This window comes from Mus pahari, chromosome 1, assembly GCF_900095145.1.
Source record: "Mus pahari chromosome 1, PAHARI_EIJ_v1.1, whole genome shotgun sequence".
Classification (NCBI taxonomy): Eukaryota; Metazoa; Chordata; class Mammalia; order Rodentia; family Muridae; genus Mus; species Mus pahari.
The window spans coordinates 128732598-128747607 of NC_034590.1; the positions used below are offsets into that span (position 1 = coordinate 128732598).

Below are 15010 nucleotides of genomic sequence, written 5' to 3' on the forward strand. Positions count from 1 at the left end.
CATGTTCTTTAAAAGACATGCAAATTGAATGCAGAAGGCAACATCTTCCTAGTGTAAAATACTAAGAATGGCTAACACTTAAGACTAATTAGAGTAGAAGACACTCCTTCACTGTTAATAAATAAGTAATCAACAGGGAAATGTTAGAAAATTCACCTAAATTTAAAATTTACATTTTTTTCCTACACTTCACTGTTAGGAATTTATGTAATAGTCAGAAGTAAAATCTACTACATGTACAAGTAAATTCAAAGCAGTTGGGTTTTTTTTTTCATAATTTTAAATACTCATAAATGATCATCATGATGATTTTAGGTAAAAGATGCAATTCTGCTGAAAATTAAAATAACTATAAATAATTTCTCCTGCGGTTATTTCAACTACTACTTTGAAATCTACTTTTCAATGTAATCTTTCATTAATTCTGAAAGAGGCAATACCTGGAATGATCTGGCAGGGGCAGATACATCAGTTACAGGTGCAGGCTTCGGAATGCTTCCCAACAACTCCATAATGCCTTGCAGTTTTTTATCCGAGATTCGTAATGAAACAAGAGGTAACTTTCCAGAAATCTTGAATCTATTGTTTAGAGACGGGAATCATTATAGAGTAATTCTCATTCTGGTTTAAGTACACTAATCAATAAAGAATAGAACTGACGAGGTGCGCCAGTGCCAGAAAGCTTGCTGGGCAAGCAGGAGGTCCTGAGTTCAATGCTTAGCACCTACCCCATTCTTTAAACAAGGCAGAAAAAGAAAGAGGACGACGAGAGTGAAACCCTTAAATTCAGCAAATATTTAAAAACACAGTTTTGAAACTACAAATCACTACAATTTACAACTTACCTTATAAACCCTAGATGAACCAGCCTTAATAGTCTTCAGAGGGTTATTTTCTATATTATTTCATTTATTGTCTAGTATTTGCCAAATACAGACAACATTAATGACCTTATGTGACTGTCCTTGCAGCTTATGTATGCTATAAAGGTGTACTTAGACCTGTGAGAGTCATAACCCACTTCTCACTCAATGTGTAAGTTCCCATGTGTGCATGGTTCCTTCAAGAACCCTTAAGCAAGTTCAAACAGCAAGAGAATTTACATCTGAGACATAATTCAAGACTAAGTCTAAGTTGTTTTATTTTTAACTCTCTTACAAGTCTCCTTTGCTTACAGATAAACTACTCAACTAGAGAGGGGCTGGGGCCCCAGAGATGTCTCAAGAGGTAAAGGCACTTATCCTTAAGGGACACTTGCCCAGTGACCTAAGTATGATTCCCCAGAACCCATATGCGGAAGGTGAGAAATGACACCATCAGGTTGTCTTTTGACTTTCACATGCCCACTGTGGTACCTGCACAGGCAAGCACCTCCACCACTCCAGAAGCATAAGATAAATGAACATTTTAAAAATGAAGAGAAGCTGGGAAAATGGTTCCATTGGGAAAGTGCCTGCCAGCAAATGCAAGTTCATGATGTGGGATACCCAGCACCAACCAAAAGGACACAGTGGCAGCGTCTGGAATCCTGAGACAGGAATGGGAAAAGAGGGAGACAGGTGCATCTCTGGTACTCCCAGACTGTCTAGACAATCAGTGTGCTTTAGGTTCAGTGTCAAAAAACAAGGTAAGGAGTGACAGGAGACTGATGTCCACTTCTGCTTCCAAATGTATATCCATGCACACATGTACAAATATGTACATGCACACAGGTGTAAAAAAAATTTATTAAGTATGGCCTTCATCAGACTGTTTTTAACTCATCGCTTTTACTCCCACCTTTTCCCTAAAATTCATTTGTTTATTATACATTTTGATTGTCAAACATTGGTCTCTAAAAATGTATCTGAATTCCTTCAGAAAACCATAGCTTTATTTCTAATAACCTAAATATTTGTAATTAATCCTATAAACTATGGTTTATAATTGATTACACAATTCATATCAATGAATTAAATACTGAAAGAACTAAGGAGAAGAAAAAGACTCTTAGCAATAGTAGTAACCTTCAACACCCTACTTTTAAGAATTGATAGGACCAGGCATGGATCAATAGAAATTCTGTTTTCAAAAGAGGACTGGAAAGCATAATCATCATACATTTCATAGATGATCATTGAATACACTGTAAAGTGATATAACAATAAGAAAGGATAAACATTATATGATTTCACTTATATTCAGTACCTAAAACCATAAAATTCATAAAGATAAAATGTAACAAGAGGTTTGAAGCTAGAGGCAAAAGGCAGAGTAGAATGGAAGTTTAATGAGCAAGGACATTCACCTTGGAAAATCATTAATAAAATTCTTGGGATGGATGATGGTAAAGGCTACATAATAATGTGAATTTACTAAGATGACACTGAACTATACATTGAAAACAGTGTCAATGACAGATATGCATACTATGTAGTAAAGTCAATGAAATATAGCATTTCTTTTTTTACAGATTTATTGAGAAAAATCTACAAGTATATAAAACAGATAATATATAATACATACTTGGGCATCTTGATATCCATGAAAACCATGGCTTTAGAGAGCTCCACATTGACATGCATAGGTATCAAAATATGCTGTGTAGATACATTGAGCTTTCGTGCCTCTTTCCAATTATCACCTAATAAACAGTTCATGATGATTATTAGCATACTCTTTATAACGTAAAAACCTACAATTATCTAGATGACACACAATCAGTAAGTCATTACGTTGCCATTTCTTTCCCCTCTACTGCTTCACACTGTAAAAGGCAACACAGTTTTAAACCTATTGTATATCCGTAACAGTCACTATGCCAACCAGATATTTTACCACCAAAATAATGCCATTGTAAGGCAATGCAAAAGTCAGAAAAATGTGTGTTTGATGAATACTAATAAATGCTACTACTGATTTAAAACTGTTAATTAGCACTTCTCTGGCAATGTTTATACTTTCTCACAGGGATTTATAACCATTACATTTTAGAAAACAGACTTAAAACTTTCCTATAGTCAAAATGCTAAAACTAAACCTGAAATTCATACTCAGAACTACAAAACATATGACCTGAAACATTCACTGTAGTGTTAACAACCACATGCGAGTGAGCAAATACTTAATTCATAGCCTTAGATGTAAATGAGGCTGGGTTGCAGAGATGACTCATTGTAAAGTACTTGTCCATCGAAGATGAACACATGAGTTCAGTCCCTTGCACCCACTTAAAAAAAGATAGGATGGTGGTGCACTCTTGAAATCCCAGCATGAAGAAGGTGGTAATGGACAGGGTTTTGGAAATGAACAAGACCCAGTCCCAGTAAGAGATAAAATTTTACCTAAATGGACTGGGGGACAAAAATTTCCTGGTTTCAAACCAGGAAATGTTAGTATTCATTTTTTATTTAGTTAGTAGTCTGTCTTCTTAAAGAAAATCATTGTAATGGGCTTACAAATAAAAACATCACTCAGCTAGATTAACACAGCCAGCCAAACACACATGTCATATACATCTTACAAATGACTATTCTGAAATATTGGATCTGTGTTTATGGTTTTACACTTTCACTATCAATTATATGTTCATTCACTAGGCAATATTAACTGGCAATTTTAACTTAAATACAGGAAAATTCCAATGACTTACAGAGAAAGTCTTCAGATACACCTTCAGAGTGTCTCAAAATCAACCATTAGCATGCCTTGTACTTACCCACTCTGCTGTAGAGCAACTGTATGCTTGTAAGCTGAATATCGAAAGAGTCATATGCTCTATGCATTATATCTTCACGGCTGGTCTCACTGGGTTTCACATCTGCTAACAGTGATCGACGTTTACTTGTCACCTTCAATTTAATTTTCATAGTTTAGACTATGTAAAGTACTTCACAATTAAATTACTATTTAGATGTATAACATAAAAAGTTAATAGGACAGGATAAATTCACAGACAGAGAGAGATATACACAGCTATTAAAAAATCAATATCCATGAGACATGCAAAAAACATGTATTAACACACATTCACATTGTATATGTATTTATATCTATAAGTAGATATAGATATACATACATATATATTAACTTTTTTTTACTCTATTACATACAGCTCATGGGAAGTAGACTGTCAAAAATGATTATCTCACCAGGCATAGTGGTATACGTACTTAAATCCAGCACTAAGGAAGCAGAGACAGGCAGTGAGTTCAAGGCCACCCTGGTCTATACTGTGAGTCCTAGGTCACCAGGACTACATAGTGAAACCCTGTCTCAAAACCAACCAACCAACCAAACAAACAAACAAAAATAAACATAAAACTAAAAAGACTGGGCTAGACAGGTGGCAAGTGGTTAACAGCACTAGCTGCTCTTCTAGAGGACATGAGTTTGATTTCTGGTACCCATGTGGCAGCTCACATCACTTCCCAAAACCCTCTTCTAGCCTGTGCAAGCATCAGGCACTTGATATACAATATAGGCAAAATACCAATAAACTTAAAAATAAATTCAAATCATATATGAATAATTATCTATGCATACTTTATTATATTCATAGTATAAATATATATCCCCTGAGTCTACTTAACTACCAAGTAAAATGTAAAAGGGAAAGAACAAACTTCTTAGGCAGCCGGAAGTCAGCCTCAGCTGTCTCCAGACTTCTGCAGCTATTCTCCCGCATGTAATGGCTATGAACAATAGAACGGGAATGACAGAAATACTGTGCCTCTGGACAGTCCATCACAGCAGCCACTAACCAGCTCTGACTAGGAAACACTCAACAGAAGGTGAATTTTTATTTTTAATTAATTACTTTTTCTTTAACTTTAATAATTATATAATGCTAATGGGTACTATACGGAACAATTCAGATGCAGAAATATAAAAAAAATGTTTCTACTTAACTTTTGGAAAGAAAATGTTCATACAAAAAGAAAATGACACAAAATAAGAATCTTTCAACTTATAATTATTTAATAGTTATTAAAGTGTTAATTCTTTATATATGTAATTAAAATGTCATGTGTATATATGTAAAAATTTCAGAAAAATAATTACTTCCAGAACTGTCTCTATTCTTAATCAAATAATATTTAAAGAGTAAAAAAACTTAGGAATAACTTTCAAATCTATAAATAGAATTCTTACATTTATCACTGGCTTATAGGTCTCAAAAAATTTTGATTTTGAAAATACAGGGATGACCAGAACTACCTGATGAACTGAAATTTATTCACCAACCACAAGGATTATTTCTCTGCTATATATTTAAATATCAATAAGCCTAATTAACTATCTAAATGTGTACATTCTGGGGTTGGAGAGATAGCACTAAAGTTAAAAGCACTTGCAGTTCTTTTAGAGAACCTGGGTTCAGTTCCCAGCACACACATAGTGGCTCCAAACAGCCTGCAGCTCTAGCTCCAGGAACTCTGGGAGCCTCTTCTGACCTCCTTGGGCAGTGCATGTATGTGGTATACCTACACACATGCAGAAAAACACTCACACATAAAACATGTTAATCTTAATAAATAAAATCAAAGTACATTTTAAACAAGAGTATCATACATGGCATATCATCAATCAAACATTTATTAGTGTGTACCTTTAAATGACCAAGATCCAAGAGAAGTAGATTTGATGTAGGGCTAAAATTTCCATATTGTGGGACAATAACGTATGAAGCCTTTACATTGATTCTGAGATCAAGAACTTTCTTTGTTTCAATAACATACAGCAAACCTGTAAAAGGATTAAATCTTTGCAATGAGTACTTTTCACAATTCCCTTTATAAAAATTCAACAAACATGAATTGGTAATACAATTTAAAAATACACAAAGTCAGTACTGATTTTAAAGTGCCCTAGAAAAGCCATGTGTGGTGACAAGCTTTAGATTGGGGAGACTGAGGAAAGCTGATCTCTGTGAGTTTGTGGCCAGCCTAATCTACAAGTTAAATTCTCAACTACCCAAGGCTATATAGTGAGAATTGTATTTATAGATTTCAAAGTCATACCTAAGTGTTTTACTCTTCAAAAATAAAAAATACAACAAACAAACAAAAAAAACCTAGAGTAAAAAACATTGTAAATTTACATCTTCTGTAAATGATCGATACACACACAACTAATTAAAAAAACAGAATTGGAGAACCCCCCCCAAAATAATAAATGGGGGCCTTAGGGACAGTTTTAAAAAATATTTTGTTTTTACTTATGTTTATAAGTCTGTATGCCTCCAGATCCCAATGGAGGCAAAAAAGAGACCATTGGATATCCTGTAACTAGAGTTCCAAGTGGTTTTGGGAACTGAATTCAAGTCCTGTAGAAGGTTATCCAGTGCTCTAAATCTCTGAGCTACAAAAATGGGGGGCATGCATAGCATGTGTACTGAAGAGATTAGAGGACAATTTGTCCTGTTGTCCTCAGACAACATCCACTTTTGAGACAGGATCTCTAACTGGCCTGCAATAAGACCCAGTAGGCTATTGTAATTTCCAGAGGAACATCTTTTTTCCCCACTCCATCTCGCTATTGCTGTGATTACAGGGGAACATGATGACCCCTGGCTTTTGATATGGGTTTTTGTCTTTGTGAAAGATACTTTTCTACCTTGGGATCTGGGAATCCAAACACAAGTCCTCAACTGATCCACATCAACAGCCACCAAAAAAAAAAAAAAAAAAAAAAAAAAAAAAAAAAAAAATGGTTCTAAAACCAGATAGTTAATTTAGGTGAAATACAGGAAAAAAAAAAAAACCAAACTCTTTAAAATATTAAGTGGTAGAAATCATTTATTTGTATCTATTAAAATTTGTTTAGACTTTTCCCAATTCAGGAGTCTAATACATCTGAATGACACATAGCTTACTGAGTTTATGACAGTGATGAAAAGCCCCCAGTCATTAATTCATCTTCCACAAACCCACATGGAAACCAGAACAACAGAAAACCCAATTTTCTTATTACTTAGGTACTGCATTCACTTAGCCCATCATCATCTTCTAACAAATTTAACTCATTCCTACATATGGAATTAGCATACTAATCTCATTTATTTTTCTAAGTTGCTATAATAAAACACCATGATCAAAGGCAACTTTATGAGGAAAGAATTTATTTGATATCAAAGTATATCATGAAAAAAGTGAGGGTAGGAATCAAAGCAAGGGTCATGGAGGATAGTCGATTACTGCCTTGCTCCTCATGGTTAGCTCAGTTTTCTTTCTTAGAACACTCAGGATCACCTGCCCAGGGATGGCAAAATCCACAACGAGCTGGGCTCTTACACACAAATCATCACTCAAGAAAATATCCCCCAGACTGGCCTCTAGGTCAGTCTTAGGAAGGCATTTTCCCCAATCAAGATTTCCTCTTCCTAGGTATGTCTCTAGCATGTGTCAAGTTAACATAAAACTAGCCAGCACAACCAGATGTTCATTACAACCTCAACTGTAATGGAAAGTAATGTACCAAAAAGGATAAGGTTTAATTATTGTCTAAGCCCTGCTATCCAGATCAAGGATATATGTAATTTCTTTTCTCAGAGTATGTCTAGGTTAAGAACTATTACCAGAGTGTAAGAAGAGTCACTGAATCACAGAGCATGCTTCAGAAATGTCTAATGATGTTTATAAAGTAACTAACTCAGAAAGTTCAATACTTGAGCAAGTCACACATCTCCCATTATCGTGATCTACTTCTGTCCTACAAAAGCAAATCTTCCAAAAAAACAATTTAATGTTTTGTAACACTATGTTAATTTATCATTAAGGGTTAAAGTAGAAAATGCATAAATGTAGGAACACATCAGAATTTTAATTTTTAAGACCAAGGACTTATTAAGAATATATGTTTGAATATAGTCAGGAGCTTTAGTAAATATCTATGTTATATATACAATAACAGAGAAAAGTAAAGCTTTAAAAACAAATACCCAGTATCAAATATAATAATGATGTATGTGAAAGAAAAAGAATTAAGTTGATTAATTTTCCAGACAAAGTGGTGTAACCCTATAATTCTAGCACTTGAGAGAATAAGAATGGATACTTTTAGGTTAGCCTATGCTACATAGTGAGGCTTTGTCTCAAAATGATGATGATGATGATGATAAACAGTTTAAAAATGCTTGTATCTAAAAATATACTTGTATATGTATAGAATAAGTAGTCTATATTGGGAGCAGCTTTTCCTGAAAATATAAAAACTGTCATTTTAAAGAAATTCTAAAGGTTTTTTTCTAGGTGGGTGATGTAAAGCTGCTTAATATAGAGGACTCTTCCAAGTCTTGTTGTGCATCCAGCTTCCCTCCCTCTCTCCCTGCTTTGTGTCAGTCACCCATACTCAGAAAATACTTTCGGCTAGCCATCCACAGTGGTCCCATCTTGCAGGTACTCACATAAGTGAATTATACTATCCTTCTTGTCATATTACTCTCACCCTCAGCTGAATAACAACCTTCTTACAGGTTCCCCTGCCCCATTCACTGGAGACTCCAACTCTTGGTTCAGACCCAGGGTCTACCTAGCCCCTTCATCCTTGTCTCTCCAGATAATCTATGCCTTAATGCAACCTACTTACAGAATCCCCTCTTCCCACCACACCTCCAGTTCCCTGGAAATCGTACCTCAAGGTGTGAACAACTTCCCCTTAGCTCTTTCCTGATGCCCCCTCAGGCTTTCTACGAGCTGACCTCTATTTCTGTCTGCCACCCATCAACCTGAGGAAGCACCCTCTCTCTCCTCTACCAGGCAACACACAACCATCAAACATTCCTGGGATCCAGAGAGGGCAGCAGAGAGCAGGGAATGAAACATCTACCCAGTAAAGACTAACCCAGATATCAACACCTATAATCACCTCTGTCATCTCAACCTACAAATCACAAAAACGGCCAAGACATGACTCCCTCAGACTGTAGTAACTCCACTGCAGCAGACCCTGCGAAAGGAAGTATAACTGAAGAATAGGACTTGGGCCTGAAAATAACAACCATGAATATCTTTGAGGACGTTAAGAGGATATGAATAAATCTCTTAATAAAATCTAGGCAATAAATCTGATGGAGGACTAATATCCAATATATACAAAGAGCTCAAGAAGCTGGACTCCAGAAATTCAAATAACCCCATTAAAAATGGGGTACAGAGCTAAACAAAGAATTCTCAACTGAGGAATACCGAATAGCTGAGAAACACCTGAAAAAATGTTCAACATCCTTAGTCATCGGGGAAATGCAAATCAAAACAACCCTGAGATTCCATCTCACACCAGTCAGAATGGCTAAGATTAAAAATTCAGGTGACAGCAGATGCTGGCGAGGTTGTGGAGAAATAGGAACACTCCTCCATTGCTGGTGGGATTGCAAGCTGTACAACCACTCTGAAAATCAGTCTGGCGGTTCCTCAGAAAATTGGACATATTACTACCGGAGGACCCAACAATACCTCTTCTGGGCATATACCCAGAAGATCTTCCAACTGGTAATAAGGACACATGCTCCACTATGTTCATAGCAGCTTTATTTATAATAGCCAGAAGCTGGAAAGAACCCAGATGTCCCTCAATAGAGGAATGGATACAGAAACTGTGGTACATTTACACAATGGAGTACTACTCAGCTATTCAAAACAATGAATTTATGAAATTCTTGGGCAAATTGGATGTATCTGGAGGATATCATCCTTAGTGAGGTAACCCAATCACAAAAGAAGTCACTAGATATACACTCACTGATAAGCAGATATTAGCCCAGAAACTTAGAATACCCAAGATACATTTTGCAAAACACAGGAAAACGAAGAAGGATGACCATTGTGTGGATACTTCATTCCTCCTTAGAATAAGGAACAAAATACCCATGAAAGGATATAGGTACAGAGACAAAATTTAGAGCTAAGATGAAAAGATGGACTATCCAGAGACTACCCCATCCGGGAATCCATCAGCCACCAAACCCAGATACTAATGGACATGCCAGCAAGATTCTGCTGAAGGGATCCTGATATAGCGGCCACTTGTGAGGCTATGCCAGTGCCTGGCAAACACAGAAGTGGATGCTCACAGTCAGCTATTGGATGGAACACAGGGCCCCCAATAGAGGAGCTAGAGAAAGTACCCAAGGAGTTGTAGGGGGCTGCAACCCTGTAGGTGGAACAACAATATGAACTAACCAGTACCCCCTGAGTTTGAGTCTCTAACTGCATATGTAGCAGAAGATGGCCTAATCAGCTATCATTGGGAAGAGAGGCCCCTTGGTCTTGTAAACTTTATAGGACCCAGCATAGGGGAAGGCCAGGGCCAAATAGTGGGAGTGGGTGGGTAGGAGAGCAGGGACAGGGGGAGGGTATAGGGAACTTTTGGGATAGCATTTGAAATGTAAATAAAGAAAATAATAATAAATAAAATAAATGGAAAAAATAAAGTCTAGGCAAGCATGAACAGTGGAATGAAATAGCATAAACAAATTCAAGACATGGTAGTATAAATAGAATTACTAACAAAAATCCAGACTGAGATAAAACATTTAGGAGGTAAAAAGAACCAACCAACCAACCAAATAAAAAAACCTCAGAGGCAAGCATACAAGACATGGAAGCCAGAATCTCAGAAGACAAGGTTAAAAAAAAAAAGGGGGGGGGGGGATACATCAGTCAAAAGACATTTTAAGTCTAAAAATTTCTAGGAACAAAAATCAAGAACACCATGAAAGACCAAATCTATAATGATAGGAATAAAGAAGAGAAGAAACCTAGCTTTTAAACAAAACATAGAAAATTCTCCTAATCTAAAAAAGGAAGTGCTAATCAAAATACAAGAAGCACATAAAACACCAAACAGACAGGACCAAAAGAAATTCCCCAGAATGCATAATAATCATAACATTTAACATAAAGAACAAAGACAGAATATTAAAACTTCAAATGAATATATACCCAAAGGATTCTGTCTTAGTTAGGGTTTACAGCTATGAATAGACACCATGACCAAGGTAACTCTTATAAAGACAACACTTAATTGGGGCTGGCTTACAGGTTCAGACATTTAGGTAGGAGCATGGCAGTGTCTAGGCAGACATGGCGCACGAAGAGCTGAGTCTATATCTTCACCTGAAGGCTGCTACAAGAAGAATGGCTTCCAGACAGCTAGGATGAGGATCTTAAAGCCCACGCCCCCAGTGACACACTTCCTCCACAAGGCCACACCTCCACATAGTGTCATTCCTTGAGCCAAGCATATTCAAACTACTACAGTCTCTATATCCTACTACAGAGACATTTGCACGAACATGTTCACAGATGCTCTATTCATAACAGCAAGACATTGGAACAGTCTAGATGTACATCAACAGATGAAAAGAATATTATTTGGCTTTTACAAAAGCAAAACAAATCAAACAAAAAAGTCTGAAATTTAAAAAAAAGTAAGAAAAAAAAAAAGAAATAAAGAGAAAAAGAAAAAGAAAAAGAAAAAAAGAAAAGAAAATTGCAGGTAAATGAGCTAGAAAAGAAATCATCCTGAGGTAATCCAGACCAGAAGAAGTGGAATATGGTATGTATACTCTTTTATGTGGATGCAAGCTTTTAAGTATCCAAAATGAGTACTATTACCTGAATAACTAGAGTTAGGTACAGAGCAAGGAACTAGGTAGAAGGGAAGGATCTCTTAAATGAGGACAAACAGAATGCACAGTTAAAGAGAAACTGAGTATACTGGATAGGGAAGATGAAATGAAGTGGGCTGTGGAACAGTTAACAGTAAGAACCATTTGAGAGGTTACATAGAAACTCACTGTGGTAGAAGCTTCGTTAAATGTATACATATGAAAGAAGTCTGAACAGAATCACAAAATAACGGTAGGAAACAAAGTCCCAACTAGACATCTCTTGCAACCGAATGAAACCTCCAGTGCCAGGAATAGGTGACATCTAATTGAATTGTTGGCCACAGGGGCCCCAAAAAACCCCTAAACAACATAGGTTATTGCCAATGTTATGTCTGTAGAGGGAATCTCTTATAAGCAACACCAATCAATAAAAAAACCTACAGCCAATGAGCAGAGGTAGGAAATATGTGAGAGGACACCAAGGATGTAAAATAGGATTCTGGGAATAGTGAGAGGTGTGGAAGATTTGAGATGGAATGCTGAGGAGTCAGACATAAACCAGTAAGTGGATGAACTCAGAATAGAATAAAGATATATCCCCCAGACTTGGACACATGAAGCTGAAGAGAGGTAATTAAACATGTGGAAGACATAGAATAGTCTGAATGGGTTAAATAAATTATGAGCTAGTAGGGGAATGAGCCAAAGATTGTGGTCCAGGCATTTATTGATAAATAATTAGTCTCAGAGTCATTCTGGGAGCAGGGGCTAGAAGGAAAAAACTTATTTAATCTTTACATATTTCTCTCCACAAACTAATGGTAAAGACTCATTTCTGAAGACAACACTTACTTCCGAATCACACTGAAGACAGAAGTTGAGCTGGTTGGTGCCTAGTTAGAGCCTTCACCCCAACTGACTAGTGTTGACAATACTAGGAGGTACTCTGCACACCACTGGAGAAGGTAAATGAACAACCCACTACAAACCCTCCAGTCTACAAGGGGGACGTGTTTGTAGGATATGCTTGTGCAATAGTAGCACAAACATTGTAGAAGTAACCAACCATTATCTGATTGTATCTAAGGCCCAATCTAAGAATCTTGTGCCTGACAATGCTCCAGTGGTCAAGAATCTGAGACTAGGTAGTCCATGGGCCCAGAAGAAAAACAATACTACTGTTCTGCTAAAGTAATATAGCAGTAAAATTACTTACAACATTTTCTATACCTGTAAATCAGTATCTCACTCAGTCATCATCAGAGAAGCTTCCTCCTGCAGTAGATGGGAACTAATACAGAGACCCACAACACAGAGAATGAGACACCTTGGAACATCAAACCTAAAAAGGAAGTCTTCACCAAATCCTTACCCTCAGGGATCAGGGAACTATGTTGAAGAGGAGACTAAGAGCCAGCAGGGATGGATTACATTATGGAAATAGTATCTTCCAGACACAACGGGACTAATACCCATGTGAACTCAGATAGGGCCTGCACAGATCCAAAGAAGACAGGGTCCCATCACTGAGATGGGGAGGTAGACACAGCTGCCATTCTGAAGAAGCTATCACCAATTAACAAATAATAATTAGTTTCTCCAAGGGAGTCTCACTGGATACATAAACCATACTTAAAGGCTGGCCCCACATAATTAAGTACATGGCCAAAACAAAAGGAACTCAAACATATTTTTGGTGGGTTTTGTTTTGGTGGGGTTTTTTTTTTTTTTTGGTCTCATATTGCTTTATTCAACATTTTTTTTAATCTTACTGGTCTTTCCCTAGTATATTATGATTTCCAATTTTCTATTTTTATGGGGTTTGTGTGTGTATGTCTCTAAAGGTGTATGTATCTCCCATGCTTTTTGTTTCTTTTTTGTTAGTTCATTTACTTTGTTTTATCCTTGTTTGCCTTATTTGTTTGCCTGTTTGTTTTCTTAATAAAAAGAAAGGTGCAGACTTGGAAGGGTGGAAAGGATCTAGAAGGCCATGAGAGAGGGGAACCATCATCAGAATATATCACATGAAAATAACTCTACTTTCAATTTCAAAAAAAAAAAAAGAAAAATTAATTACATCCACTTAGATTTCTGTGTGTCCCAAAATTGAGCATAGTTATCAACAGCTACATCAACTGAGCTCTTGATAGACACTTAAAGCAATCTCTATTACTGCCATACTCAGGTGTTAGACATCAGTCACAGGGAGAACAACACAGTAAACAACTCAAAGGAAGGATCTGTCTAGGACTATGGTTTCAGAGAGCTGTGGCTCAGAGAAGTCCACATCATGGCAGACAGGAAGCAGAGGTAACCTGTGGCTTTCTCCCTTTCCCCCTTTATTACATTCTAGTTTTCAGCTGTCCTTTCATGTGGCCCTCCAGGACAATGGGATGGTGCTACACATTAAGGCAGGTAGGTCTCCAGCCTCAGTCAATCCTTTCTGGAAATACCCTTACTTGCACACTCAAAGGTTATGCACTATTTCCTAGGTGTCTTCTATCCCAGCAAGATGACAACCAAAAATAAGTATCAAGCTACCAGAGAATCTCCCACTTCAAAGTGGGAGATTTCCATTTTCTTATCAGAGACAAAGGATAAATATGGGCATGCTCCCATTTACCTGAAATATTTACAAAGAATGAAGTCAACGACACAAGAAAGAAAAAAAGGAAATAATACAGGGTAATGCAACAAAAATTAATAAAGATGAAAATGAAGGGGAAAAAAGAAACTAAACAGATAAGAGTTGTCAGTCCATTCCAAAATAAGTTAATTTTAGTTTTCTAAGATTAAAAATATATTAAAATATATTTTTATACTTTCTTTTCTTTAACTTTCTAAGATATTTTTATAATTTTATATAGTGGATATCTACTGATTTAGTACTTTTATAGAGTAGTCTTGGAGAAAAAAAATCTAAATCTGACTGGCTACTGGATTTAGATACAATGAATTTACATTTATTTGTGAGTTCTATCTGTCTATATGGTAAGAGAAAAATGACTAAAACAGCAGCTTTACTAATGAATACTTTTGATTGGCTTCTACTGCATACTCCACAACACATGAGCTGGAACAAAATTCAGAAATTTGAAATATAAATGGAATCTGTAGCAAACACTAGAAGAATAAGCACAAATTGATAATAAACAAAGATGAAAATGTATAAATTCAAACTGAGATACTATACACTGATACCTTTTATTCTCCTTGAGAAGTCAAAAAGACACGACTTTGATTCCTCAGCCTAATCCACCAAACTCTGGAGTTCATTATAAAAGAATGAAACCTGGGAGCCTCCTCCTACCACAGACAGAGGTCTAAAGACCCAAGTGAAAACTTTCAATTAACTTAAATGTGATTATTAAATTAAGTTCTGAGTATAAAAAATAATTTTCCTTACATCTACCTGGC

The 15010-nt window shown here is 36.4% G+C and overlaps 1 protein-coding gene across 4 annotated transcripts in view; it reads right to left on the reverse strand.

The window, feature by feature from the left end:
- Positions 1–15010, reverse strand: part of Vps13a (vacuolar protein sorting 13 homolog A) — a 197325-nt gene that overhangs the window by 133659 nt on the left and 48656 nt on the right. For all 4 annotated transcript variants that reach the window (XM_029542348.1, XM_021191562.2, XM_029542349.1 and 1 more), the window contains exons 20-23: positions 5591–5727; positions 3698–3830; positions 2506–2623; positions 441–579 (exon numbers count right to left, since the gene is read on the reverse strand). In XM_029542348.1, the coding sequence (XP_029398208.1) occupies positions 441–579; positions 2506–2623; positions 3698–3830; positions 5591–5727 (527 nt within the window). The remainder of the gene's footprint in view (positions 1–440; positions 580–2505; positions 2624–3697; positions 3831–5590; positions 5728–15010) is intronic.